Genomic DNA, 27,395 nt, shown 5'->3' with positions numbered 1-27,395 from the left:
CTATTTACTCAGCGTATCATCTTTCATATTTTATAAAAAAAAAGAAATAAATTTTTTTATAGGTTTTTTTTTTTTTTTTATTCATTAAATTGTATTTTGTTTCAAACAATTGCGTTTAAGAAAACACTCTGCAAAAACAGTGACATAAAAAATTGCAACGGCTGCGATTTTATTCTCGAGGGTCTCTACAAAGAAAAATAAATAAATATATATATATATATATAACATTGTGTGTGTGTGTGTGTATATATATATATATAATGTTTGGGGTTCTAAGTAATTTTCTAGCAAAATATAGATTTCTACTTGTAAACAAATGTCAGAAAAGGGCCTGGTTAGCAAGTGGTTATGCAACCAATCGTATGATTATGCAACCAATCTTATGATTATGCAACCAATCGTATTCTTCAGCCAGCTTTATCCATGTTATATAGGTCGTGTAGGTTAGACCCGATAGATACAGACACACTAGACCTCAATAGATAAAGTACTAATGACAACGCAATGTAATCTTTGGTAGAAGAAACACGGAACCGTATCAAATGACCGTAGCCCCGCCCTCACCATCTGAACGCTACAAAAAGAACCCCGCCCACTGCAAAACTCGCCGCTGCCTCTATGCCCCACCCACACGGCGTGGTGACGGCGTATGACGCACGCTAGCTTTTTCGACGGCTTTCCGGTGTCACTACGTGAACGTCCTCTCCCACCCAGACATGGCGCCTACAGGCCGCTGGTACTTCACCCGGGAGCAGCTAGAACGCAGCCCGTCCCGCCGCGCCGGCGTGGATCCGGACAAGGAGCTCTCGTACCGGCAGCAGGCGGCCAACCTCATTCAAGACATGGGCCAGAGGCTCGGCGTGTATCCTTCCCCGGCCTGTAGCTGAGGCCTGAGGCAGGCAGTGAGGCCTGGAGAGTAGTCGGCACATGAGGGGAGCGGAGCGCTGAGCTCTCTGTCTCTCTCTGTGAGGGGGAAATATGGATGCAGACTCTGTACATATCAGATGGCGGCTCTGCCTGTCACACTCCGGCTTCGCTTTGAAAATTCCGGGTTGAGTTTGAAGACATGACTGCTACATGGTGGCGGCAACCGGCAGATTCTTACCGGACTGATTGTTCTCCGTGTATGGGGGAGGGGGGGACACTGGCCTGACACTGCTGGGTAGTCATGACTTCAAATCACCCGGATCTCCGTGTTCTCTTGGCAGTCCCTAATAAAGTAGATGTAAACCTCGTCACTAAAATCAGCTTCAAAGTGTTAATGGAAGTCCAGAAATGTTTTCATTCTTTTAAAGCCTGCAGTGTACACAGATGTGTGATTGATTTTCATGCCACAGCTTGGCACATAAAATTCCTCTGATGTCACTTATGTAGGCATATATGCAATGCATCTTCTATATGTTCTACTGTCTGGTATATCAAGTTATTCTGGCCTTTGGAAAACATTTGTGCGCATACATCTGCCCCTAGGTTCCTCGCTGAAGGCAGCTATATTTTTTTGAGTTTTTAAAGGACTTTTGCATTTAAAGGGCCTGAAAAGCTCAAGAAAATTGCTTCCATTTAAAATCAATAAATGTTTTCACACGGGTGCGCTTCCATTACTGTGGGAAAAAAAAAAATCCTGCTTTGAGCATGTTTGTTATGGAGCTAAGAAAAAAAATTCACCTTCACATTGACCGCAATGGAAAATGCGGTAAAAACGCACTCTTGATGCGTTTATGGTGCAGTTTTATAGTCGCGTGACCTTTTTGTAAAAAAAACACACTGCAAACGCAGTAATAAGTGTATAAGCGGCCTTAGTGCCTTTGGGGTGTTTTTTTCATCTAAATGCTGCTGTTAACCTCTTCCTGCCAACTGCCTTCTGGCGCCATTAGTAGTTCTAAATGCCAGGGTGGTGGGCATTCCGGTCATGTGACTTCTATGATTGTCACAGGATCAGAAAGCTCCCGATCGCAAATGGGTGTTGGGAGATTTCTGGTAACTGCTGAGAGCGCATGTCGCTCATGCTCGGCACAGAACTGTTTTACATTTGGGTCTCGTACATGCGGCCTCTGGGCATTCAAGCCCACTCACTGAGAGGCATATGTGGGTACAGCTGGCAGGAACAAATTAAAATACTGATTTAAACTTCTGATGTGCCTAGGCAAATATAGAACTGCGTTTACAGGCAAAACAAAAAATGGCAGAGGTCTCTAACAGTGGTATTTTTTCTGCCTATGTGCATGAGGCCCTAAAGGGTTAATTTACCGTAACTCTAAGGCTGGCCATACATGATACAATTTTCTTTCAGTTTTCTGTCAGATTTTCTTGAAATTTACCTTCAAGTATGTAGTACGGAGGCCTGCCTAATTGGATACAAGTGACTGTGTTGTTTAGCTTTGACCTTATATTATGTGGTTTGTGGTAGATCTGACAGAAAATTGTACAACAAAAGTTGGACATATATGGCCAGCCTTATGGGCCATACACACTATAAGATTTTCTGAAGACTTTTTCCTTTAGACTTACCAAACCCATATAATATGAGGTCAAACCTAAACACTTTCAATTTGTATGCAATCTGGCAGGCCCTTGCACTACATAGAAAAGGTAAGTCTGAAGGAAAAAGTCTTCAGAAAATCTTATAGTGTGTATGGCCCTTAAGACTTTGGGCTCCGAAGGGTCCTACAGCGTTGAAGTGAATATTATCTTGACACCCACCGCTGATAGAGATTCAATAGAAGATGTGGGTGTACGCTAGTACAGTGTTTCTCAACTCCGGTCCTCAGGGCACACTAACAGGCCAGATTTTAAGTATTACCTTGGGGAGATGCAGACTACAATACTGCAATCACTGAGCAGCAAATTATATCACTTGTGAAGTATTTCAGTTTTCTTGCAAACCTGGCCTGTTAGTGTGCCCTGAGGACCGGAGTTGAGAAACACTGTGCTAGTATATGCCACGGTTGTGTAAAGCACAGACTTATGCTTCAAATGCACACCATCTGCATTCAGGGCCAGTTCACACGCTAACGCATTGCGGGAAACCCATTTTCTGTGAGTTTCCTGCACCGTGTTCAAAACGCACTGCAGTTAATATTAAAGGATACGTTAACCTTTTGTTACATGTTAAACCCATATTCAGGGTGTAACATGTTACAAATCCACCGCTTCATCGTTGTGACAGGCGGCAGGGGATCTTCTCCCCCCGCTCTCTGTCACAATCTGCAAAGAACATGGCCGTGCGGGGCTCCAGCTACGTCATTCATTTACTGAGTTCTGTGAATGGAAAGCTACAAGGTCCAGTAGCCTTTCAGCTGTCGGCTTGTAGTTCTCAATGAACTACCACAGCACTGTGGAGCTCTGTGGTAGATCATTGATGCTTCCTGTTAGTGTGTAACTGCTTGGCTGTGCGATGTACAGCCACACAGCTTAGACACAGAGTCTGCAATGCTTTCCTGGCTTCCTTTAAAAAAATAATAATAAATGCACATTTTTTAACCTGCAAAAAGATGTGCATTTATAATTTTTTTTTTTTTTTAAAGGTGAACTTGATTCGGCAAATGCAGTACATTTGCCTGCACTGGAACATGTGGTACAGAAATATCATGCAATGCTGTTGCAGTGAGTTTCCAAAAGTGGTGCATGTGATGCTTCTTGGAAAGGGCAATTTTTTCCACCAATACAAAATGAATGGGCTGATAATCGCACTGCATGTGAATTGCACAGTGCCTTCCTGTGCAATTCCCGGTGTGAATGGGTCCTTAAGGAATATGTCCTTGCAATGATTTACGCAACCCCCTGCTGTGTAGCCACATACAACCACATCATTTTATAGGTCTGTGACTGGAGAGACAAGAACTTGTGGTTCTCAGTGGAGCACAAGTGAGGTGACATCACCGCAGTTGCAGTCCATTGATGTTACCTTCAGCCTGGTAATTGAAGGTATGGACCTGTGGCTTGAGAAATAGAAACTAAACATTGCACCCACAATGCACTGACTGATCACAGTTGCAAAGCGTTGCAGGCTGTAGTGCACTCAAAATAATAAATGCACAATCTTGTTTTAATTAGTCTGAGTTTAGGTATTTATTTTCAAAGAGTGATCTATACATTTTCTGTCAGGTGTTTATTTGTCCTGGAGATTTTTCATCCCTTCTTACCTGTGATGCCCAGGCAGGCTATTGGGGGGAGGGAGGCAGAGCCAGCAATAAAAATTGTCAGATGTTTTAACTTTGCGAATAACGGGATTTGCCTTAAAGCTGATCTCTGGCTTTTAGTGAAGTTTAGATAGTTTGTTTGGACCATGCTGGTCCAAAAGAACTATTACCTTCAGAAAAGGTTGGGAGCATTGTATAAACTACATGTACCCTCAGCTACAATACGGTACACAGTGCTGTGTTCCGGCTGTGGGATGGGATCATCGTGTCCCTCTCCCAGAACAAAGTGGGTGTTCATAGGTTTTTGTAGGTCATTTGTTAGTATACACAGAGATTTAAAATGTCCATGTAACATGATTGCTTGTTCATCAAGTGAGCTATCACACAACCAGTTCAGGATTATAACAGGTGGAGGAATTCTTCTGTATGTAGCTGTTCAGTAGTAACCTTTTCTAGTATGCTAAATTTTAAAAAGTAAATGGAAGAGAAAATAGTATATTTCTGAATTAGTAAACTTGATTTGGTACATAGTTGTCATTTGTGTCATGTAATTTTAGATTTTCCTTAGTTTGACAATCTAGATCCCAATTGACTATTAACACAGCGATTGTGTATATGCATCGGTTCTATATGGTCCAGTCTTTTACCAAATTCCATCGTAATGTAAGTGATATGCAATTGAAGCTCTTATTTCTACTTTTTTTCTGTCATTTTATTGGTGGTTGCAACTAAAACTGAAAGCTCTATTGTATTGTTGAATATATTACCAAGAAGGCTGTTCTTGAAACCTATTTAACAGGATACTGTCATACTGGTGGGTAAAACCTCACAAATGGTACAGGCTCAGCTCTCTAACCACTCTTGCTCAATATTTTCTTTTATTTCAAAGAAGTCCAACTATCTGTTTTTTCTCGCAAAGGATCTCGAGGTTCGCATGAGTGAGTGAGTGAGGATGTGTTGATTCTTGCACAACATTTCTACTTTTCAGGATGTCTGACAATGGGTAATTAGTATTTGGGGGGCAAGATAATGTGTACTGCTGTGCCCCAAATTCTAGCACTGCATATTGTTTGAATTGCACTTTAGGCCTCATGCACACTGGGCATTTAGCCCCAGTGCATGAGGCTCTGACTGGATGGTACAAGTACACTGACCAGCTCCCCTGCTGGCAGGCTGTCAAACTGACAGTCTGACAGCTGCTGAGGCTGGACATTTCACTTAGTTGTAATTCCATTTAGGGCAGGATGCACCCAGGGATAAATGCCAAGAACACAGACTGTTAGTGTTCCAGGCATTTGTCTCTGTGTGCATACAGCCCTAAACTTACATACGACTAGGTGCACCGTCCAGCTGCAGCAGCTGTCAGATTCTCATAGAGTTTGATGGGCTGCCGGCAGTAGGGCTGGATGGTGTGCCTTTGTCCTCCAGTTGTGTGTAAATGCTGAAGCCTCATGCGTCTGGGCTATGTGCCCTGTGTGCATGATGCCTTAAACATGCTACCTATTATTAAGAGTTATCAAAATACTTGTGTTTATTCCAACAGACCATAGCACCTGCGGCTCTCTTTTTGGCAGCTAAGGTGGAAGAACAGCCCCGGAAGTTGGAACATGTAATCAAGGTTGTCCATGCTTGCCTTAACTCAAAGGAACCCATGCCGGACACCAATAGCGAGGTACATGTCAACTGCCGTGTGTTATTTATTGGTGTAGAAGTGAGAAAAGTCATCTGTGATCTAATGGCAGATATTTGTTTTTTTAGGAGATACATTCATAAAGCATTTAGAGATACTGCCCTAAATTAACCCCATCATGAGAGAAACATAAAGGCTTTCATGTTGTCCCCATTAATACTGGACTTTGAGTATCTGAATCAGAGCAAATATGAATATGACCTTAGGCTTTCTCTGACATTTTTGATTTTCTTACTTGTTTTGGCTTACTGTCTCAAACTATTAAATCCAGTTGATCAGTTTAACAGTCAGGAATCTGTTAATTTCTAAAGGGACTTCGCAGTGACAGTTTTTCAAATTATGCAGAAGAGTTTTTTTGTTTAAAATAGAAAGGCAGATATTTGTCAGTAAGGGTTGTAATCTGATAGGGTACTTTGATACAATTTCTGTCTTGAATATTTTCAAACACATTTATATTATAGCCTGAACTAACTAGTTTATCCTAATTTCCAATGACTTTCTGTGGAAATGTGTCCATACATATTAAGTAAGCCTTTTTCTTTCTGCTCTATTAAGGGCCACAGGATTTCATAGGCAGTCAAGGTAAACTGCTACTTGCAGGATTGGATACTGGAATACCAAAAAATTGTGCGCCTGTGCAGTATAACCCCTCTTACTCCCAGCATGCCTTAGTATTATTTGCTAGTGTCCGAGGGGAATGTAAGTTGCAGAGAAAAGTCTAAACTTTTCTTTTGCTAGGTACAGTATATTTTTATTTTCTTGTATGCTGCTATCTGGATCAGCATTTCCTCAGCTTGACATTGTAGTACTGTACTTGCACCCCACTGGGCTGAACGTAAAGGACTAGGTTGCGGCGTGATCTTCAGACACAGATCTATGCATTGTGGCGCTTTCCAGACCTGAGTGTACTGGCCGAGATAGCTACGGAAAGCTCTTCAGAAGCAGAGCTGTGGCATAGCCCTAGGTGTGACCCTGTTCCTAAAGACGTACTTTGTGAGTAAGGCCGAGCATCAGAAGCTATGGCATTTGTAGGACCTCTTATGTGTTATTTAAAATTACCACTTCATTTTGCTCTTATTGTGGAAGGTGTTACTGCTGAGGACTTGATGGCTGATGTTATCTGCTGGGTGAAGTATCACGCTTTTTTCCCCAAGATTCAGCATTAAGGAAGCAGCTTCCTGCTATTCCTGAAAAGGGACTTGTAAAACTCTGCTTTGTTTGTCTCTGCTGCCCGTCCACACTGACTTGGCCAACTTTGGCTGCCAAACTCTCTCTTGCTACCCAGTAGCCAAGTTGGAGAGCATTTGAGGGCTTGCGTTATACCCCAAGCTATGCTGTCTTCACCTTGTGGTGTAACATTTTGGATCTGGGACATGGAAACGGTCCTGCTGTCCTGAGTGCCTCCAGCTTATACTCCATTAACAGTTCTGGTGCTGCCTGCAGTGTGCCCCCTGATATGCCTTACACTGATGGCCTGCAATTTTGCTCTCTGCTTGAATCTATGCCACTTTTTAGAATCATCGCTGCCTTCATCAGGCTGTCTTCCTCCTTGGCTTTTTCACGGAAAGATTTCACGGCATTCGTGCAGGATCTTGCAGGCCAACTAGCAATAGCAAAGTCCACAAGCGTGTTTCCATGCCTTTCCCTGCAGAAACCTTATGTGATCTACACATGGCATTAGCGGCCCCCAAGCCGTCAGCCAGGAGACCCTATTTCATTAACAGATGATCTCAAACCTGAGGAGTCTCTGGCTTCTGCCATCACTCCCAAACCTTGGCTCTTATTGATGTGGTATGTTCCACCTTAAATCAGCCTGTAGTATCTATAAGCGCTGTCCTTATTCTAGGCCTCTTAGGGTTCCTGAAGACTGCCAGGACTTTTCCAGTGCATCCGCTGTTTGCTGTTGTCCTTTCTGTAGGCTGGAGGAACCCTGACAAGCTGTTTACAGAACCACTTTCAGCCTTGAAAAAGCTCGGGGCATAGTCTGGAAAGGCTAACCTAGAGGCCAAGAAGAGTTACTTTTATTGCTCCCATGCCTTGCCTTTATTGCTTCCATGCCTCAACCTATGCCTTACTCCAAGTCTACCTGCAAGCCCTTGATTACCAAATATCCCATACCTTCATGCTGAATCTTCAGCATGAGAGGACGCCCCCACTTTCCAAAATGGGGTAACATCTGTTAGCCTTTTCTGGGGGTGCAGAAATTGGTTTCTAGGAGCTGCAAGCTAGAATTTGGAATATCTGGGTCTTATCCTAGACACAGCTCAAGCCAGAGTGTTTCATCCTTAAGAGAATCTACAAACTTTCCACTCTCAGATTCAGGCTTTTATGTCAAGGAATCACCTAATTCCACGCTTTGGGTCCTCGCTGGGGATGATAGTAGCCATCTTCAAGACAGACTGATTACACCCTCAGTGTCGGTTCACACTGGTGGAATGTGAGAACCTTGCAAATCCACTGCAGGTTCCCGCATCGCACCCAACTCACAGGCAATTCGGACAGGAATTCGATTCTGGTGCAGACCAAAAAAAGGGTCCTGCACGACTTTGGCCCGAATGCGAGGCAAATTCATCCATGCAATCTGTATGGCTGAATTCGCATTGCACAAACGTCACTTGTGATTTGCAGAGCAGTGCGGTGTGAATCACATACAATGTCTGACATCGCTATAGTGTGAACCGGCACTAAACCCCTACAACACAACATCCTGTCATCGGGTGACAAGTCAGTCCAGCCCTTGGCAAAGGGGTTTGTCTGACACCAAAGACCCTTTCCCTGGCATGTTTGCTTAGAAGTCCAACTCTGTAGTCAGTTAGGGAAGTCCTTTTTGATATATTGGGAGATCCTTATTGCGGATGCCATCAGGTCCGCCTGGGAAGAAGTCTTGGTCACCTTTTTGGCGCAGTGGTCTTGGACGCTGGAGTAAACTTGTCTCCCTTTCAACATTATGGAACTTTGTTTGAGCTGGCTGATCTATGTCTTTCTGCTCCTGAAACTCCTTCCTCATCTTCTCAGCTCTGGAAGGTGGATGTGGTACATTGTTTTGATTAAACTTTCTGGCAGATGCTCCCATGCTCCCAGGCTTGGTGCTTGCATTATTGTTCCAGAGATTGCGGGCCAGTCTTTGATTGAGATCTTTGTACAGGATGTCTCCTCCAGGTTCCTCCAGTACGCTCTCCTGCTACCCTGTGGAATCTGAATTTAGTTTTCTTGCCACTTCAAAAAACACCATTTGATATTTCCCTTTCCTCCCCTTTCCTCTTTCATTTACAAGGTTGCATTCCTTGTTGCCATCACCTTTGTGAGGCAAGTGTCTGAGCTGGTGGCCTTATCCTGTAAAGAACCATTTTTGATCTTCCACAGGGACAAGGGGGTGTTGAGGCCCAGACTTTCCTTCCCTTTCCCAATGTAGTTTTGCCTTTCACCTAAAAAAAAGGACATTGTTCCTCTTTTTAACTAAGTTAAAACTCCTTTTAACTTAACCTTCAGAAGGAGATCTTTCTCTGTTACCTGGGTGTAGTGGGGGAGGTGCGAGTTTACCTATTGTATCCAGTTCTCCTGTAGAAGACAGTTTAACTCGACAGTCTCCTAATTCCTGTGTCCCTTTAATGGACTCCCAAAGAAAAGGATCTTACGGTAAGTACTAAAATCACGTTTTAGTAGACTCCACATCTTGTAAGAGTTTTTTTTTCTCTGTAGGGAGAAAGATTAGGAGAAAGACCCACAATGCCTTGTTATCTCTGATAATTCGATGCATTGTTTTTCATTTAATATGTGAGAGTTTTCATTCATTTAAGATTACTTTATCTTCATATATGAATAAGTTATCTCAATTACTATATTGCAGATTTGAGAAAGGTCTAAGGAAATATGACAGTTTTTCCAATTACATTTATTTTCACTGAAATACATGCTTTTTGGGCTGCTGTATTTAAGTCCCGCTTGCTTCTCACCTGCTGTGTATGGTGAATACATACCAGAGTGTAAAGTGTGAAATAGCATTGGAACAAGGCATCACAAAATGTTTCTTAGATTGATTTGGGTTTGAGCATTTTCCAAACATAATGTCAGCTTTTTCAATGCCATATGTATTTTACTCCAGTGTGTCTACGGACAGCAAAGTATTAATGTAGTCATGTTTTCTAATCCTTTATCACAGGATATGCATTACTTTTTCATTTTTGTATATACCAATATTTAAATATTAATAAGCCGTTACCTTAATTGTATGAGAGAATTATTTATTTCCAAACTTCTCTTAAACAATTGTATGTAGTTTACTATGTTTTTGTAATTAGGATTTTTTTAAAGGGGATTTGTTTCATTGTATTCTGCATATCCTTGTCACATCAGTCTTAATGCTGAACTAGTGAAAATCAGCCCAGTGCCTGCAGTTGCTGGTGAAGCAAGAATTATTGTACTACAGTAGATATTTTGGGGTTTTTGGCAGACCTAGCCATTGTCTTAAGCAGCTGGCATACAATTTTCCATAACACATCAGGCTTTAACGAAAATTGGGGATATTCAGAGATGGTTTTAATGTTAAAATAAAGGAAAATTGACTTCACACATCAGTCATGTACAGAGTATTTTTTATATTGCCTTGCACATAATTAGATGTTTTAAGTGCCCACTGGCTAACTTTAGTCCACATTTACTCATTTTACATATCAGTAAAATCGGGCACATGGATGCGTAAGTTGTATCTGTGTATATTGTTTGAAAACAAAAGAGAGGGCAGATGGTTTATGTACTCGCTTTGATGTGGCAATGTCTTTCACTGGATCTTTGGACTCTGTTGTTTTGGGGTGCATCTTTATCAGCTAGGCTCACCACCTGGTTTTAGTTCTGCTTGTCATGATCAATACATTTATATAATTCCTAGTTATCACTTAAGACACTGTAAATACCTTTTGTAGTTAACAGTGATGTAGAGCATGACCAGATGGTGACCTTGCCCTTATACCCTGGTTGTATTGTACAGAGTGCATACCAGTGAGTAACTTGCCGTCCTCTCAATAACAGGCATATCTGCAGCAAGCCCAAGACCTGGTCATTCTAGAGAGCATTATACTGCAGACCCTGGGTAAGTCTTCCAGAATGGCTGAAAACGGGGAATCCTGGAAAGCCCTAACAAAGGCCTGTCCGCTGCCATGGAGCAAACTGACCTGGCAGAAGAGTCTGCAGATTACTGGATACTAATCTTGCAATTGAAGACTTAAAGCATGGCAATATTACTGTGTAAAGCTTGTTAAACAAGAAGAGTTGTTTTACCTTTTAGTATTGTTTTTTTCCCAAAAAAAAAAATTCCATAAATGAAATATTTTCATCCTGTGAACATGTTTATATATGTCTTTATATATTTTTTTATATTATGTTAAATGCATGAAAAGAGCAGTACACTAGAAAACAGTTTGTGGTCTGTTAAGTGGAATGCTTACTGCAATGACAGCTTTGTAGCTTTGTTTCATGTTATTATACAGTTATCTTCTGTAGTATATTGTCATGTTTATTTTCTGCTGAACTGCATGCTACACTTGATTTTCTCCAGGTGCTAACTGTACTTTATTTTTTTCAGGATTTGAGATAACTATTGATCATCCGCATACTCATGTAGTGAAGTGCACACAGCTTGTCAGAGGTAAGGCTAATGTTTGAGACCTATGAATTGTCGTGCTTGAAGTGGGTGTCTGTATGGTCACTTCTGTTTTGTTTTGTCTCTCTCTTTAGCAAGCAAAGACTTGGCTCAGACATCCTACTTTATGGCAACCAACAGGTTAATATAAATATATATTGATCTTTGAAGTTATGAAGTAATGGGTGCTTTTTCTTATATAAAAGAGCTGAATGTTATCATGGTGTGTGAGCTCTAAGCCCTTGTGTAATACTTTTATTATTTTGTGGTGTGTGTGAGAGAGGATGACTGGCAGTGGTGTGAGTATGATCACCTCTAATATTTAATTTGCTTTCCCATAGCTTGCATTTAACTACATTCAGCCTCCAGTACACCCCTCCAGTAGTGGCCTGTGTCTGCATCCATTTGGCCTGTAAATGGTCAAACTGGGAGATCCCCGTATCCACAGATGGAAAACCTTGGTGGGAGTATGTGGATGCGACTGTAACATTGAAACTTTTAGATGGTTTGTATTTGTTCTTGTGTATGTATGTTTTATACATGGTTGCTCAAAAAATGTGGATGGTAGCAAATGGGAATATTTTTGAAAATCTGAGATGGTATTTGATTTAGGATTTCAAAATGGTTCTTAAGGCTGAAGTTTTTTTGAAAAAAAAAAAAAACCTGTGTGCAGCCAGGCCCCCCCCATAATATTTACCTGATCTTGATCCAGTGATGTGCACAAGAACAACGGCTCTTCTGGCTCTCTCCTTCCTGATTGGCTCATACACAGCAGGGGAAGTCATTGAGGAGGAGGGGAGAGCCACTGTGGAGCAGTTCTGCGTTTAATAGAATATTGTTAATTCAGTTGATGTCGTAAATTACAGAAGGCTGCTCACATGCAAGCCAGAGGTATGAACAAGTGGAGGTGTTAGAGTAACTGGATTCCAGAGGGATTTTTAAGTTTAGGCTAGAAACAATGGGAACATCTGACTAGTTAAGCCCCGTACACACGTACCGATTGTCGGCCGTAAATATTCGGCCAACGTCCGATCGGCCGATTGTTGGCTTGTTAGTATGATGCTTCTGACAACCGACTGCGACTTTTCGGCCGAACAAAATCTGGTGTGCAGGCTATAAAATTTTTGTTGGCCAACAAAGAACGGCCGATTGTTCGTCAGTCAGTACAGATTTCGGCCGACAAAAGCCAGATGAGCAAGACTGGGCATGCTCAGAGAAGAAAAAACACACGGAAAGTAGACCAGAACATGACATGGCCGACAAAATTCGTGTGCAGTCTAGAGCACATTTCAACCAACAAAACAACACTGGACAAAAGACGGCCGATCGTTCGGCCGACAATCTGTACGTGTGTACGGGGCTTAACTCTAAGCCACAGCTGTAGTGTTTTTTACTTCTCAGCTTGATAGCATCTCTGTTGGGGAGCTGATGCTACTCTCCATATTACAGTGCCAAGTAGAATAGCAGACAGGCTAAATAAATGCCACAATCATTTTTTAAATAGTACACATTTTTTAAAACAAAGTTTATTGGGAAAGGGAGGATAACTAGTATCTTATGACTTGATATAACTCATTTTACTACTCATTGCCTCAAAAGCAGCTTGTTTAAATTTTTTCTGTTAGTGTTGTGTAGTAGAAATGTAAAGCTGCCCATTCACATGTTCAACTAACAAAAGTGTGTCCCTCCCCAATTCACCCATTGGTTTCCAGAGTGACTAGCTTTTCCTAGGAATTTGGAACCATCAAAACTAGTGTCATGCAAGAGGAGTTTAAGGGATTGATGATTGACAGTCACCGATCTCCTGCTAGTCATCCTGGCACTGTTTTTTGTGGTCCCAGGTTATTTCTGCAAAGCGTAAACAACCTGGAACTCTCAGCCATTTTTAAGCCCCCCCTACACATATTAATTAAATTTTGTCTTGCATCAAAATGGTTAATGTTACATGTATTTGTTGTTTATAGCCACTAGTTTGGGAGCTTTCAGTAAGTAAAGCTGGCCACCCACTGGTAGATTTTCTTATGAAAAATCTTGTCAGTACATTCGATAATGCCATCAAAGACTTAACCAATGTAGTTTGAAAATGTCAAAATTCCATTTGTATTTAACATTTGACAAATCTCCTATACCACATGTGTAAAATATCCCTACGGCTCCTTTCACGCGGTCCGCTGTCCGGCGTGGACTGTTCTCTGCTCAGCGGGGATCGATCCGCCGATCCCTGATGAGCAGGCGGATGACCGCTCCGTCTCCGCACTGTGTCAGAGCCCCGCTGCTCTCTATGAGGGAATCAGATGAGAGCGGACCGCCTGTCCGCTCCCATCCGATCCGATCCCCTGGACGGATGGAAAATAGGGTTTTGAAATGAATGGAATTTCCTGAACTAAAACCACATTCAATGTTAGAATTGTATTTGTTCAAGAAAAAATTTCCATCCTGCTCCTTCCATTCGTAAATGTAAACCTATTCGAAATTAAACAAACAAAATTTTACTGGTGTAAGGCCAGCTTAAGAGTGAAGGAAAAAGATCCTGGAGCCAAAAAGAACTAGAATGACTAACTTTTGTGACATAGGTCACAGTGGTATCCTTCAGGAACCAATATAGTAATTTAGGAATTAAGTTAGTATTAAAGTGATTGTAAAGTCTCGTTTTTTTTTTTTTTATATTAAAATGATAAACATTTTATACTTACCTGCTCTGTGCAGTGGTTTTGCACAGGGCAGCCCCGATCCTCCTCTTCTCGGGTCCCTCTTCATTGCTCCTGGCTTCTCCCTCCTGTTGAGTGCCCCCGTAGCAAGCAGCTTGCTAAGGGGGCCCCTGAGCTGAGCTGTAGCTCCATGTATCCATTCAGACATGGAGCAGCCATTCAGCCCCGGCCCACTTTCTCCTGATTGGCTGAGTATGATTGACAGCAGCAGGAGCCAATGGCGTCACTGCTGTGCCCCAGCCAACAGGAGAGAGAGTCCCGGATGGCTGAGGCACTCGTGGACAGAGAGGGAGCTCATGTAGGTATTGGGGGGGTTGAGGGGGCTGCTGCACACAGAAGGCTTTTTATCTTAATGCATAGAATGCATTAGGATGAAAAACCTTCTGACTTTACAACCCCTTTAAGGATTATGTTTAATGATAATTTAGGTTTTTTTTAAGGTTCAGCCTAAATGTTAAGGTTTAATTTAGGGGTGAGGCTAAAGTGGATCTAAATATAATCACTAATATCTCATATAAGCTTTAACATGTTACTGTAATTCAAAAAGTTATTCTCATTCTTTTTTAAGTATATAGCTTTTATTCAAATATCTGGTAAACTTACCAAACTTGTTCAGGCACTTATTGTTATAGGTTGACAATTGTCTCCTAATTATGCACCTGCAATAGAGTGCATCCGACACTGGAGTAGATGCATGTAGACAGAATGTGGTTGAAAGAGGTCAGCAGCACTAAGAAGCAAAAAAAAAAAAAAGTTAAAACAATTGCAATGGCTTTTATTTATGATCATGCTTTAGCAAACGAAATGATGTCTTGTTGGGGTTTAGTTTCATTTGACATCTTTTGTAAAGGTTTAATATGAATGCTGGAGTGAGGTTAAAGTGGAACTAGACTGCTCTATAATTTACAGCTAAGAAAGCTGCCATCTTAGCTGTTTGGTTTGCAGTTGCCATGGTGATGACTTGACAGGTCGGTTAAAAGCACAAGCAGAGAGAGTACATGCTTCCTTTTGGTATCTAACTTTATGCTAATGCTTCTATTCATTTTTTCTAATGGAAAACATAAAAAAATGTACAACGCATCATAAAGGCAAATAGAAAAAGATGGAAACATGACAGGTTATGAAGAACTGATCACGAATGACTAGAAAGTCAAGTGTAAGCAAAATCTTCCATTCCATTTTAGGGCCTGTGTCGCCTGACTTTTGGCTTGTGTACATGGCATCAGGTTGACATCAATTTGAGACACTTCTGAAAGATTAAAAACTAATCTGCGGGAGCATTTTTCCTTCAGTTTACTTTTTTCTGACCTACAGTTGACCTACTTCAAGTGCCAGTCACAGAAAAGTGATTGAGTGATTCCACAGCCACTTAAATCACCTTTACATTAAAGCCCAGAGCCCACTAATAAAAATTAAAATAATCTCACAGCTGCTACTGTAGCCATGGGCTTTTTGTAACCTATTCACTCTTTGGACATCCCAGGCACTTCCATAGTGGTGAACTAGCTAATTATTAAATAGAATAAGGATTTGTATTACAAAGAAGGTTATGCTTTACATTTGCATTCCATAAATATCTGCTTAGTATCCTTTCTTTTTTTTTTTCAGATTTAACACATGAATTTCTTCAGATACTAGAGAAAACTCCAAATCGTTTAAAGCGTATAAGGAACTGGAGAGTAAGTTAATTACTTTTGTTATTTACTAAGAAATATTATCAGAATTTATATAATATGTATAATCAGGTTCCTGCATCTAAGCTGTATTAAACCCAAAAATAAACATTTATTATATTGCAGCTTACCAATTTGTAGATGTGATGACTGTATTTGTTTCCTTTTCTCTTTCGTTCATCAATGGACACAGCGCTCCATAAATCGTAACTAGTGGGTTATATTGTCTCCTCCAGGAGTAAGACTAGGTAGAATAAAAAACACCTGGCTATGCCCATGGGCCATCCTCAGCTGGAATACAACCCCCCTCTCTGCTCTAGGTCTGCCTTTTTCAACCAGAGTGCCCAGGCACCCTGGGGTGCCTTGATGTTTCTTCAGGGGTGCCTTGGCAAAATGCCTAAAAATTCCCAAAATATTGTATGCAAGCTGGCGTGTGGATGAAGCCTGTCTTTTAGTTACACAAAGTCACAGCTTTTCATTGTGCACCATTACAATCTTTTAGCTGCCGGTGTCCTAATGAGCAATGACATCATTAGCTGTTAAGGAGTATGTCAGTCGCCTGCATAGCATCCTTGCTTGCCCCCCCCCCCCCTACCCCTCCTCTCCTCTCCATCAGCTGTGGGGTCACATTAGCTGAGTGATGGACAAAAACTGAGGGAGAAGAGAAACACTGGAATACTGTATTTGCTTTGAAAGAATAAACCACCTCTAATGTTAAATGCCCTACTTTTACATTATGTAAAACTATTAGAATAGTCTTTACATTTTAGAATGGGGTGCCTCGAGACTGTCCATGATTTTTAAAGGGTGCCTCAAGATTGTCCATAAACTTTAAAGGGTGCCTTGACTGAAAAAAGGTTGAGAAACACTGCTCTAGGTAATCAGTTTTAATATGTCTAGTAAAGAGTAAGGACCTAGGCTCCCAGCTGGGATCTCTGGTCCTAGCAACTTTCTCCTTCCTTGCATATTTTTTTGTTTTTTCTCTTGTGAAATCTACAATCAACTGTGGGGCTGGGCGGCGGACTGGAAAATCTAGATTCAGTGGTCCCCCAAGCCCAGACAGCGAGCGCGTGCAGACCGCAGCTACACGCTAGGTCAGCCACGACAATAGCCTCGCATACAGAGACTGGCCCGCGAGTTAATCGTCTCGAAGGGTCGCATATGACCAGGCTTAGGTCTGAGTGGTTCCTTGGCTGGCAAATCCACTACTTCGGTGGCGAGGAGTTCTGTCTGGAGCGTTACCTGCACCATGGAAGGGTGAGTACAGTCCCCTCCTCTCCCTTTTTTCTTTGGGGGGCGCAGGTTACCTTCAGGATTGGTCGGACCTGCCTGCAGGTTCTCTTCTTCCATCCTTAAATTCCTCACTAAGCAGGGCTTCCCCCACTCCCTTTCCCCCCTCTGGACCTGGAGTCTGGTGGGGGTCCCAGCGTAGAGAATGCAGCAGAGACCCCTGGGGTCTCCCCTGCTATCCCCACATTGTAAGGGTCCTGGGATAGTGTGTGTCCCACCCTGGTAGTCTAGAGGGATCCCAGTGTAGGAGACCCCTAGGTGCATGCCCTGCTGTTTGCAGTATGGGTATAGTGCAGGTGGGTCCCAGTGCAGAGTGCACAGCAGAGTCCCCCCTAAACATGTGTCCTACCTTTGGGGGGTCCCTTGCATAGGGTGCAGCATTGCAGAGGGTGCAGGAAAGGTCCTGGCAGTCCATGCTTCAGTGTAGGCAGATGGGGACCATTTCCCTTAGTTTAGCTGGTCTCTGGTTGGCGGTCATGTTTGTGTAGCTAAATGATTTCACTGGGCCATTTTCCTTTAGTCTATCTGGTCTTGGGTTGGCGGCCATGTTTGTGTAGCCAAATGATGTCACGGGGGCCATTTTCCTTTAGTCTAGCTGGTCTCCGGTTGGCGGCCATATAGCGAATGATGTCACGGGGATCCTGAAGGACTGAGGCCTCGTGGAGATACCGCAGCTCCTCCTCTTCCTCCTTAGTTTCCTCTTCCTGTACCCGGGACATATGAACAGGGATAACGTCCATGATGATGCTGGGTTTGAATTCTCGGCGCTCCTTCGGTCGGTAGGGTGAGTCTATCTCTCTCTCTCTGCTGATAGGTACCCTGAGCCCTGGGGGATCCTATAATGGTGCCACAAAGATTTTGTACTGCAAGGTCTTCCTTTCCTTATGGAACCTCAGGGTCACATCTCCTCCACTGACCCTCTCATGAAGGTGGCAGGTCCCTCGGAAACCCAGCTTCCCATGGTTGCACTGACGGCGGTCCTGCAGTCCTTAGTGTCCCGGCTGGAAGTGGTGTGTGGGCAAAGGCCCAGGAGGAAGCGTCCCCCGCCTTCGCCTGCTCAGTCTGTCTCATCTGATTCTGAGCCTGATTCCGTCGTGGACGCAGCCCATCCAGGGGAGCTTAATACTACACCCTCAGATCCAACCGATAGTGAGGATGATTCCTCCATGGTTGCAGCAGCGAATAAAAAGCCACTGGTAGACGCACTTATCACTGCAGTGCGTGAGACTTTAAAAATGGGGGATGCGGCAGAAAAGGGAAGGAGCCTCATTGCATTGGCGCTCATCCTCGATCCTTTTCTGTGGCTCGGATCTTTTTTTTTTTGAAAATTCTTTTTATTTGTTTCAAAAAGAACAACATACAAAAACACAGCCATTGGGCATTCCCTGGCTCAACAACAAGACAAAAAAGAACAAAATAAAATAAAATAAAAATACACAGCAACAAAAAGGCAAAAACAACCCCAAACAAGGCTGCACCCAACTGCTACTTCATAAGGGTGCTCAACGCACAAGGATCCCGGTGACAGGAGAAATCCGTTCACTGTGTGAAGGTCCATCAGTTCAATAGAGAAAAAGATCTGAACAGAGTCCACTGCATGTAGGGGAAATAATTAGCAATAACAAATACAATTAAGGGTCCTAAGTCGATACAGCAGGGCCCCCCGCATCATTGGTAGTATCATCAGACTCCAACCAAATGTCCCACACCTTTGAGAATTTTTGCGGGCAACCCCTATTAGCATAGGTTGCCTTGTAAAGTGGGATTACTGAGTTCACAAGAGATTTCCACGAGGAAACGGTGGGTGCAGCAGGCTTCCGCCAGTGGAGAACCACCATTTTCCTAGCGTAGAACAACAGAAGTCCTAAAAGAGTGCGAGACGCCACAGAGTGGGCCAGATCATTCACAAGTCCCAGAATACAATACTCCAGCTTTAGAGGCACGCGGATGGTGGTCACTCGAGCAACAAAGTCCAGAATCCGGGTCCAGTACTCCACCAGGGGTGGGCAATGCCAAACCATGTGTGTATACGCGGCGTCCGGCGCTCCGCAGCGCCAGCAGACCGCAGGCGTATCAGGGAAGGCCCTGTGCAGTCGGGTCGGGGTTAGATGAAACCGATGAAGGATTTTAAACTGCACAAGGCGGTCCCTGGCGGCCACCAGGTGACGGAACGGGTAATCCCAGACGTCCTCCCAGTCCTCCGCATCAAGGCCGGGAACCTCTGCCACCCAGAAGGCCTGCAGGACTTCCAGCCCCGAGTGCACACTGGGGAGCAGGGTACCATAGATAGTGGAGAGTGGTTTTTTTAAGGTCTCGTTGCGGAGAATGGCCTCTAAGTCAGCTAGCGTGAAGTCGCAAGAAAAATTACCGAACTGTTTGTGGAAGGCATGGCGGAGCTGCAGGTACCTGAAAAAGTGGGAATTGGGTAGGGAGAAATCGGCCTTCAGTTGGTCGTGTGGCTCGGATCTTAACCTTTCTTCAACGGGGTGTTGAACAGAGGTTTGCCCTGAGTACCATCAAAGGCCAGCTGTCTGCCCTGGCAATCTTCTTTCAGCAACCCCTAACCATGTATGGCCTCTTTTGCCACCATGGAATTTAAATTTGGTGCTTTTTGTTCTTCAGAAACCTCCATTTGAGAATATTCGGGAGATTCCCTTGCCTACATTATCCCAGAAGGTGACATTCTTGTTGGCTATTACCTCGGCCCGCAGGGTATTGGAGTTGACAGCATTATCCTGTCGCAGTCCCTATTTGGTGGTCCTTAGGGATAAAATGGTTCTTAGTCCCTGTTCACCATTCCTGCCCAGAGTTGTCTCTGACTTCCATTTGAATGAGGACATTGTGTTGCCTTCCTTGTGTCCAAGCCGGCTTTTCCCAAGGAATTTGCTTTGCATACCTTGGATGTGGTTTGTGCGATTCAGTGTATCTGGCAGCTACTGAGTCCTTTCCGAAGTCAGACTCTCTTTTTGTGGTTACGGACGAACCAAGAAAAGGGCTGGCCGCTTCTTTCGGCTACCTTCTCCAGATGGATCAGACAGACGGTGACTCAGACCTATTCCATTAAAGGTCAGGTTCCACCTTTCCCTGTCACAGGGCATTCTACTCTACGGCGCTGAGTGTTTCTTGGGCCTTCCATCATCAGGCTTCAATATCGCAAGTTTGCAAGGCGACCACTTGGTTGTCGGTGCATATACCTTCACAAAATTCTATAAGGTAGATACTTTGGCATCTGCGGTTGCTTCTTTTGGCCGCAAAGGTTTGTAGGCTGCTGCTTAAGAGGGGCTGTTCTTTATTTTTCAGACGGGGCTCCTATGACCCGGTTAAGGCTCCCGTGTCCTGGTTAAGGGCTCTTATTTTTAGCCTTGGGTTATTTTCCCCACCCCTAATTTTCCTTTTGCCACTGCTCTTGGACGTCTCACTAGTTATGATTTATGGAGCGCTGTGTCCGTCGATGAAGGAAATAGATAATGGGATTTTTGTACTCACCATAAAATCAATTTCTCAACGAGTTCATCAACGGACACAGCACCCATCCCTCTATGAAGTTCTGATACTTTTGATACTGCTTGCTAATAAACTGATTACCTAGAGCAGAGAGGGGGGTTTATATACCAGCTGAAGATGGCACATGGTCGTAGCCAGGTGTTTTTTTTGTTCTGCCTAGTCCTACTCCTGGAGGAGGCAATATAACCCACTACTTATGATTTACGGAGCGCTGTGTCAGTCGATGAACTCAGAGAAATGGATTTTACAAAAATCCCATTTTTAGGCTTACTTCTATTTCCATCTGGTGATCAGCCAGAAAATCTGTTGTTTTTAACAAGCTCAAGCTGTCCAGAAGAATGTATTAGTTTACCTGGATGAGACAAAACCACTTAACGCTGGCAGGGGTGATTAAAATGATCAGCTTCTCTTTATTCATGCCACACCCTTATCCTAAAAGGAAACAAAACTACTTTAACTTCTTATAATGTGTGAGCGGGCGTTTGACTTTGTTAGTGCATCTAATTCCCCCCCCCCCCCCCCCCTCCAGACTGACAATGCTTCTATCTGCTGTGTATCCTGTGCTCCTTCCTCCAGGACTGTATTTGGGATACATTTTGTTGTTTATTGATTTTTGAATATTCTAAGATATGTGGGAAATATATAATTTATATGTTTAATTTGAGTTGTCAAATGGTTATATTTAATGGCCTGATTTGAACACCTATACATGGTGGATACAAAAGAAAAGTGACATTGGGTAGATGTTATAGCCACAGGCAGACATTTTGGCTTTTGTTGCGCTGAACCTTTTTTTTTTTTTTTGATGACCACTCTTCAAAATTGTGTTGTTGGCTGTATCCTGGCATTTCTTCATTCTAGAGTGGACCAGGGACTGACCTTTAGTACAATCAAGGGTAAGATTTCTGCCTTGGAAGTTCTCTTTCAGAGACATATTGCTTTACATTCCTTTAATACAAGGGGGTCATGTATATTGTTCCTCCGGTCAAGTGGGAGCTCAACTTGGTACTATCTGTGCTACATAAATCTCAGTTTAAACCCATTAGGGATCTTTCCATAGTCTTTCTACAGAAGGTTGTTTTTCTAGTTGCCATTACTTCAGCTGACAGGGTTTCAGAATTCACTGCACTTCCCTGTAAAGAAACCTGTCCTGGTAATCCATACTTACTAGGTGGTCTTGTAGCCTCAACTTTCCTCTCTACCTAAGGTGGTGTACTCGTTCCATCTTAACCAGGATATATGGTGGAAAGGAAAAGTATGTTAACCCCTTGGAATTAACATGAGGTAATGCTTCTTTTAATGAACAGCAATCGTAAAATGTTTTAGTGTCTTTTATCAATAAAAGTAGCTTTAAACCACACCTCCAAACTCATTTCATTAATTGGATTCCAGGTGTGCAAACTACCGACTCGAACTTAAATGAAGTAATTAGTCTATGGGTTCACTTACTTTTTCCTCCAGCACTGTGAATGTTTAACGGGCGTGTTCAATAAAGAGAAACACAAGAAATTAGAATTGTTTTTGTGCTATCAGCTAAAGCACATTGTGTTTGTCTATTGTTGTGATTTAGATGAGGATCAGGTCACATTTTGTGCCAAATTACTGCAGAAAATCAGTTAGTTCCCATACTTTTTCCTTGCCACCGTAGTGTTGCCTTCTTTCTGCTCTAAGCTGTAGACGCCAGGGGACCAGGTGCTACAATTTGTCAGTCTGACTCCCTGTTTTTGCTTCTTGAAAGGGCACAGAAGGGTCCGCAGCTTTAATGTAACATTTCTTGATGGATCCATCAACCTATTTCTTAAGCTTATGGTCTGAAAGGCAAAGTTCCATCATTCTCAGTGACGGCTTGTTCAACCAGGAGTGTTAGTTCTGATGGGGCTATTCAACATCAAGCTTTAGCAGCTCAAGTTTGTAAGGTTGCTACCTGGTCTTCGGTTCACACAAAATTTTACCAGGTGGATGTTTGGTTATAAAAATTATCAGAAAAAAATGATAGATTCACAGACAATGAAATGCCTCCACAAGTGAATAGACTAGTAGTACTCAGCTATCCTGGGTAGCAGGTGTTTGAGACTGATTTATTATCAGTTCAGAGTTCTGCAGCTGGGCACAAATTAAGACAACTTATCAAATATATTTATTTCAAATATTTACAACTTTTTTGTATACTATGTTTTGAACAAAATCATTAGCAGCTTTAACAAATGTATTCTTCAAGAGCAATAATTCTGTAACTTGTATAGCGATCACACATTAATGCTCTGTGGTATTATGAACAAAAAAATTATCTTTACTTGTATTTTTTACGCTGGACATTTATATAAACTTTTTTTTTTTGGCTATATAGATATATCAAGCAAACAGAAAGCCCAAAGATGATGATGATGGAGAAGATGAGGATGGTAATGACAGCCTTTCTGACCAGGCATTAATTAGGATGATCTCCCGCAGTGGACCCATGAGCAAATCCCCCTTTTCAGATTCTTCTTCCCAGTCTTTCCCGGTATCAAAACAGGACTCTGGAATGTCTGGAGAATCATGGGGAGCCCCTCAAAATAACCAACGGGAGCATCAGAGGACTAGTGAGCTTATCGCTTGCACAGATCAGTCACAGCTGCCAGGAAATAAACCAACACTAGCAAAAGTCTCACTGAAGGAATATCGTGCAAAGCATGCTGAAGAATTAGCAGCACAAAAGCGACAACTAGAACATATGGGTGCTAGCTTAAAGGAACAGTATGCCTCTGCAGCGCAAAACTTGCTTATACAGCAGCAAAAAGACCGGGAAAGGGAGAGTCATGCCTCACCTATCATTTTAAAGATTCCTTTGCATGAGGTAAGCCATGAGCGGACAGAAAAAAACCCTAGCCTAAAACTGCGTCTTCCTGTGCCGACCCGCGAGAAACCGGAAGACACAAAGATCCGCATAAAAGTGCCAAATGAGGAGAGTAGTAGCAGCGGCAAGGTCCGGGACAAACACCGAAGCGGTTCTTCATCCTCACATCACCATCACCACCACAACAGTCAGTCCCATCGTCAGCACCATCATAACTCTTCCAGCTCGAGCAGCAAACGGTCTTCTTCTAGTGTGGGAGGATCATCGCACAAAACAGATCCATCAAGAAAAAGACCTTTACCTGAAGATATCACTGGTCGTGATCCAGTTTCTCTAAAAGTGAGCAGGACTTCAATACCTTCCAAAACTGAATCTCCAGTTAAACAGTCAGCACACAGAGCATGGAGCAGTCATAGCATTCATAACAAAGCAGATAGGGAAACCTCTGGTTCTGATGGGCACAGCCTACCAAAAGTAATTGATTACCAAGACACTGTAAGCATGATACATTCACTGCTAAGTGCACAGGGAGTGCAACCCATACCACCCCCTCAGTATTTAAATCAATATGGGGAGTACCGTAAGCATAGGCCTAACAGCAAAGATAAAACTAGGCCTCCTCCTCTCCCTTCTGAGCCACCTCCTGCTCTGCCACCACTTCCAAAATGATGGAAAAGTGATTGGGGATGTTTATGTAGCCACTTTTAAGCACTATTACACCAGCATTCTACTTTTTCTCAGCTGTCCTTTGTATTTTATTGATCAGCTTTCATGTCGAAAGTTAACTTTTTAAAACTGTTCTTTTTTTCTTGTGATTCTTGTGTTTCTGCCCTTTCAAAAAAAAAAAAAAAATCAAGGTGTGCCTGCTGTGATTTTTGGATAACTGGTCCATTGGTCACCTCACTTACCTTTTTAGTTTTAAAGCTTGACCACATAGGTGATTCTTCAATGGTGGTTGTGTGCCCATGAATTTTTAGGCTTTCGGAAATATCTGAATGAAGCTAGGCTCAGTTACAGGTACCTGTGATTTTCAGGAGTCCTCAAGCAGTGTAGCAGTTGTTCTAACTGTCTTAGGTCCTTTTTATCTGGGAACCGAGTTAAAGGCATAAGCCTTACAAAATGTAACAAATGCATCCACGTAAAAAAAAGAAAAAACGTGCATTCATTAAATTTTTGCATTAAAGCCTGCAGAGCATTGCAACTGATCAGTGCATTACTGGTGCAATGCGCACAGGTTCCTGCATTGTTTGCAGGATCCCACCCCAGGTCTGTGTGGGGGTATTGGCCTATTAGTAGCTGGTGAAAGTAATCAGTGAACTACAAATGCAGTGACGTCACTGCATTTGTGTTCCATTGAGATCTGTGAGTCCACCTGCCATAGTGGCAGATGGGACTAGTAGTCTTTCTATTCACAGATCCCTGTGACTGGATAACATGCAGGCAGAGCACATGATGCTCTGCGGAGAAGCAGTTGGCGAATCAGGTAAGTGGGGGGAGGTGGGTTGGGGAATGTGACCATGTTTTGTGTTACACCCTTAATATAGTGACAAAAATGGACTATGCCTTTAATTTCATATGTACTTTTGCTGAAGTTTAAGCAATGGCAGTTTGAAAAATCTCTTTGTAGCAGAGACCTTGTGTATGTCGTCTGTCTTTCCATCACTGCTGTCCTCTTTTTAAACGGGTTAATGGTTTTGCTAAATTTACCAAGAAATGTACAAGTTAATACAGAGATTATGAAGCTATTTTAGCGAAAATATCGTAAGCAAAAATTATAGGTACGGATTTCTGCTTCACCATCATGTATTTATATATGTTCATTTTCTCATCTCAGGATTTCTGTATGAAAAGCTAGCTTGCATGTATAATGGAGTCATATGGGTAAAGTGTTTCCTAAAGAAATTTCACAAAATCTGCACCATGCCCTAGATGTCCTGTAGCATTTTTCCTTTTTGTATAGGAAATTGCATTTGTTAAATTACTAACTGCATTTACATAGAACTTTCCAGTTTTTGATACTTTTTTAAACTTTGTATTTCTAACAGATTCCCTCTTATTTTAAAATGTGTGCATACAATCATGCCCTATATTGCTTTTTGTTTCCATTGCAGAAGAGTGGCGCTGCTGTACTATACACAGTAACAAAGTCCTTGTGCTCATGACTGACAGTCTGAGGGGTTCATTTAAGAATGGATGAAAATTATTGTCTATATCTTTCCATTTCTTCAAACGTTTTGACTAAAAGCCATGAGAACTAGGGTTCCATTACTCCATAGAATCAATGTTCTCTGCTATGCCTCTGCTTTCCTGCAGTTCTGAAGTCAGAATAAAGAGATGGAAGAAGCACCCATAACATCTGCTACAGTTTACAGTGGTAACTGAGGACACTTCTCCGACATATCAATGACTTGAAAATAGCTAATGAAAATATTTTGAGAAACCCACTCACCTTGAGTTTTTTGTTTGTCATATTAAATTATCCTTGTATTATGGCAGTTGGACCTTCTCTGTTCTATTATAATTACTGTTGCGGTTCTGTTCTTGCATTTATCAGTGTTTATACAGCACCATTATCCTAACAGATAATACCAGTTTTCATTGGCAGCCTGAAAGTCTAGTTTTTAATGGAGTATCGTGGATATGGTCACCTGCTGGCCTCATGCTTTTTGGTAAGGTTAGCAATAAAATTTCTCCTCTGGAGCTGGAAACTATAGCCGGAAGATTTCACTGCTGAAGGCACTTTAGTTTCTCATGTTTATTGGAATCTCCAGCTGTGAAACCTTCCGCAGTTTCCAGTTTCACTCTTAAAGCAGCAGTAAAGTCTCCCTGAGAGAGTACAAAAAACGTGCCCCCCCGCATTTTTAAATCATAATGCACTAGTATGCATCGCATACTAGTACATTACGAGAGACTTGCCTACAAACGGAGCCCTCCAGTGCTGGGCTGTCACGGCTCCCCCCATCCCTGGCAGCTTCCATGTTCCCAGTCTTCTTTCCGGGTTCCGAATCTTCGGCCGCTTGATTGGCTGGGCTGCGGTGGACTCACTCCTGCACATGCGCACACGAGTCACTTTGCCACGGCATGCAGAGTGTGACACTGACAGGCAGAGGGGACATTTATGACAGAAGAGACCTCTAGGGGCTCTTCTGTTATAAAAAACCTTACCTGTTATCGGATTTTGGCATGCGGGAGTTTACAACTAAACTGGCCAAGCAGTATACAGTCTGACTGTACAACTTTAGTAGTCTCCTTTTAGCTCTACCAAAACTCTTTAAGCACTTCATGCTGACAGCCTCCAGGCCCTTTAAGAGTTCTAAAGGTTGGGAGGCGGACATCTGGGTCATGTGACTGCTCTGATTGGCTGTCAAATGATCGGAAGTATGCATTGTGAGCGCGCTCTCAGCACGGTAAGTTATTTTAACAGGGCAGCATATATGCGGCCGCTTGGCATTAAGGCCGACACGCTATGCGGCCACATATCTGCATGTTGGCGGTAATAAGGGGGTAATATGGACACAAATCTGCATAATCCCTTTAATTTGTATAAAATCAGGCAGGCCTTTATAGTACATAGTTGATGGTAGATCGAAAGGAGAATGTATAGTGTATGGTCAGCATAAGAATATTACTCCTGTGACCACACTGACATTCTTCCCTGGTGTAAATGAATAAGAAAGCCAACATTGAAATAAGGAATCCCTTTTAGTTTCCCTAACTTTTGTCCACGCATAGAAGCAGATGCATAGACAGGCTTAATCATTTTAACTGTCAATCAGTTATTGCACTATGACAGAATCCTAGAGTTATCCACTGTTAAAGAGGAGCTACAGGCTCCCACCAAAAAAGTAAAAGCAGCTACAAATACTGTGTAGCTGCTGACTATATAATATAAGGACACTTACCTATCCAGGGATCCAGCG

The 27,395-nt window shown here is 42.6% G+C and overlaps 1 protein-coding gene across 4 annotated transcripts; it reads left to right on the top strand.

The window, feature by feature from the left end:
- Positions 1-670: 670 nt before the first annotated feature.
- On the top strand, positions 671-26,631 carry CCNT1 (cyclin T1). Of its 4 annotated transcripts, none has more exons than XM_082245565.1 (10): positions 671-862; positions 4,721-4,802; positions 5,683-5,811; positions 10,855-10,915; positions 11,408-11,470; positions 11,560-11,605; positions 11,806-11,969; positions 15,781-15,851; positions 22,987-23,041; positions 25,587-26,631. In XM_082245565.1, exons 1-10 carry the CDS (start codon positions 717-719, stop codon positions 25,670-25,672), a joined length of 903 nt encoding a protein of 300 aa, XP_082101691.1. In that variant the 5' UTR covers positions 671-716; the 3' UTR covers positions 25,673-26,631. The 4 variants fall into 4 exon arrangements, with proteins under 4 accessions (XP_082101691.1, XP_082101688.1, XP_082101689.1 ...); XM_082245563.1 differs by having other exon boundaries at positions 673-862; positions 22,987-23,814; positions 25,587-26,626; XM_082245562.1 differs by lacking the exon at positions 25,587-26,631 and having other exon boundaries at positions 672-862; positions 22,987-24,581.
- The last annotated feature ends 764 nt before the right edge of the window (positions 26,632-27,395 follow it).

The sequence above is a fragment of the Pelophylax lessonae genome (genome assembly GCF_965119305.1).
Source record: "Pelophylax lessonae genome assembly, chromosome: 2".
NCBI classification, from domain to species: Eukaryota; Metazoa; Chordata; class Amphibia; order Anura; family Ranidae; genus Pelophylax; species Pelophylax lessonae.
Note: the sequence above shows the minus strand (reverse complement) of the source record. Positions and strands in the feature narration are given on the sequence as shown.

Bases quoted from the DNA above. Each gene is read 5' to 3' on its own strand.
- CCNT1 (XM_082245562.1), top strand. From the start codon at position 717: ATGGCGCCTACAGGCCGCTGGTACTTCACCCGGGAGCAGCTAGAACGC. The intron at 4,803-5,682 runs GTAAGTGATATG...TTATTCCAACAG, and splicing joins TTACCAAATTCCATCGTAAT to ACCATAGCACCTGCGGCTCT. The intron at 15,852-22,986 runs GTAAGTTAATTA...TTGGCTATATAG, and splicing joins AGCGTATAAGGAACTGGAGA to ATATATCAAGCAAACAGAAA.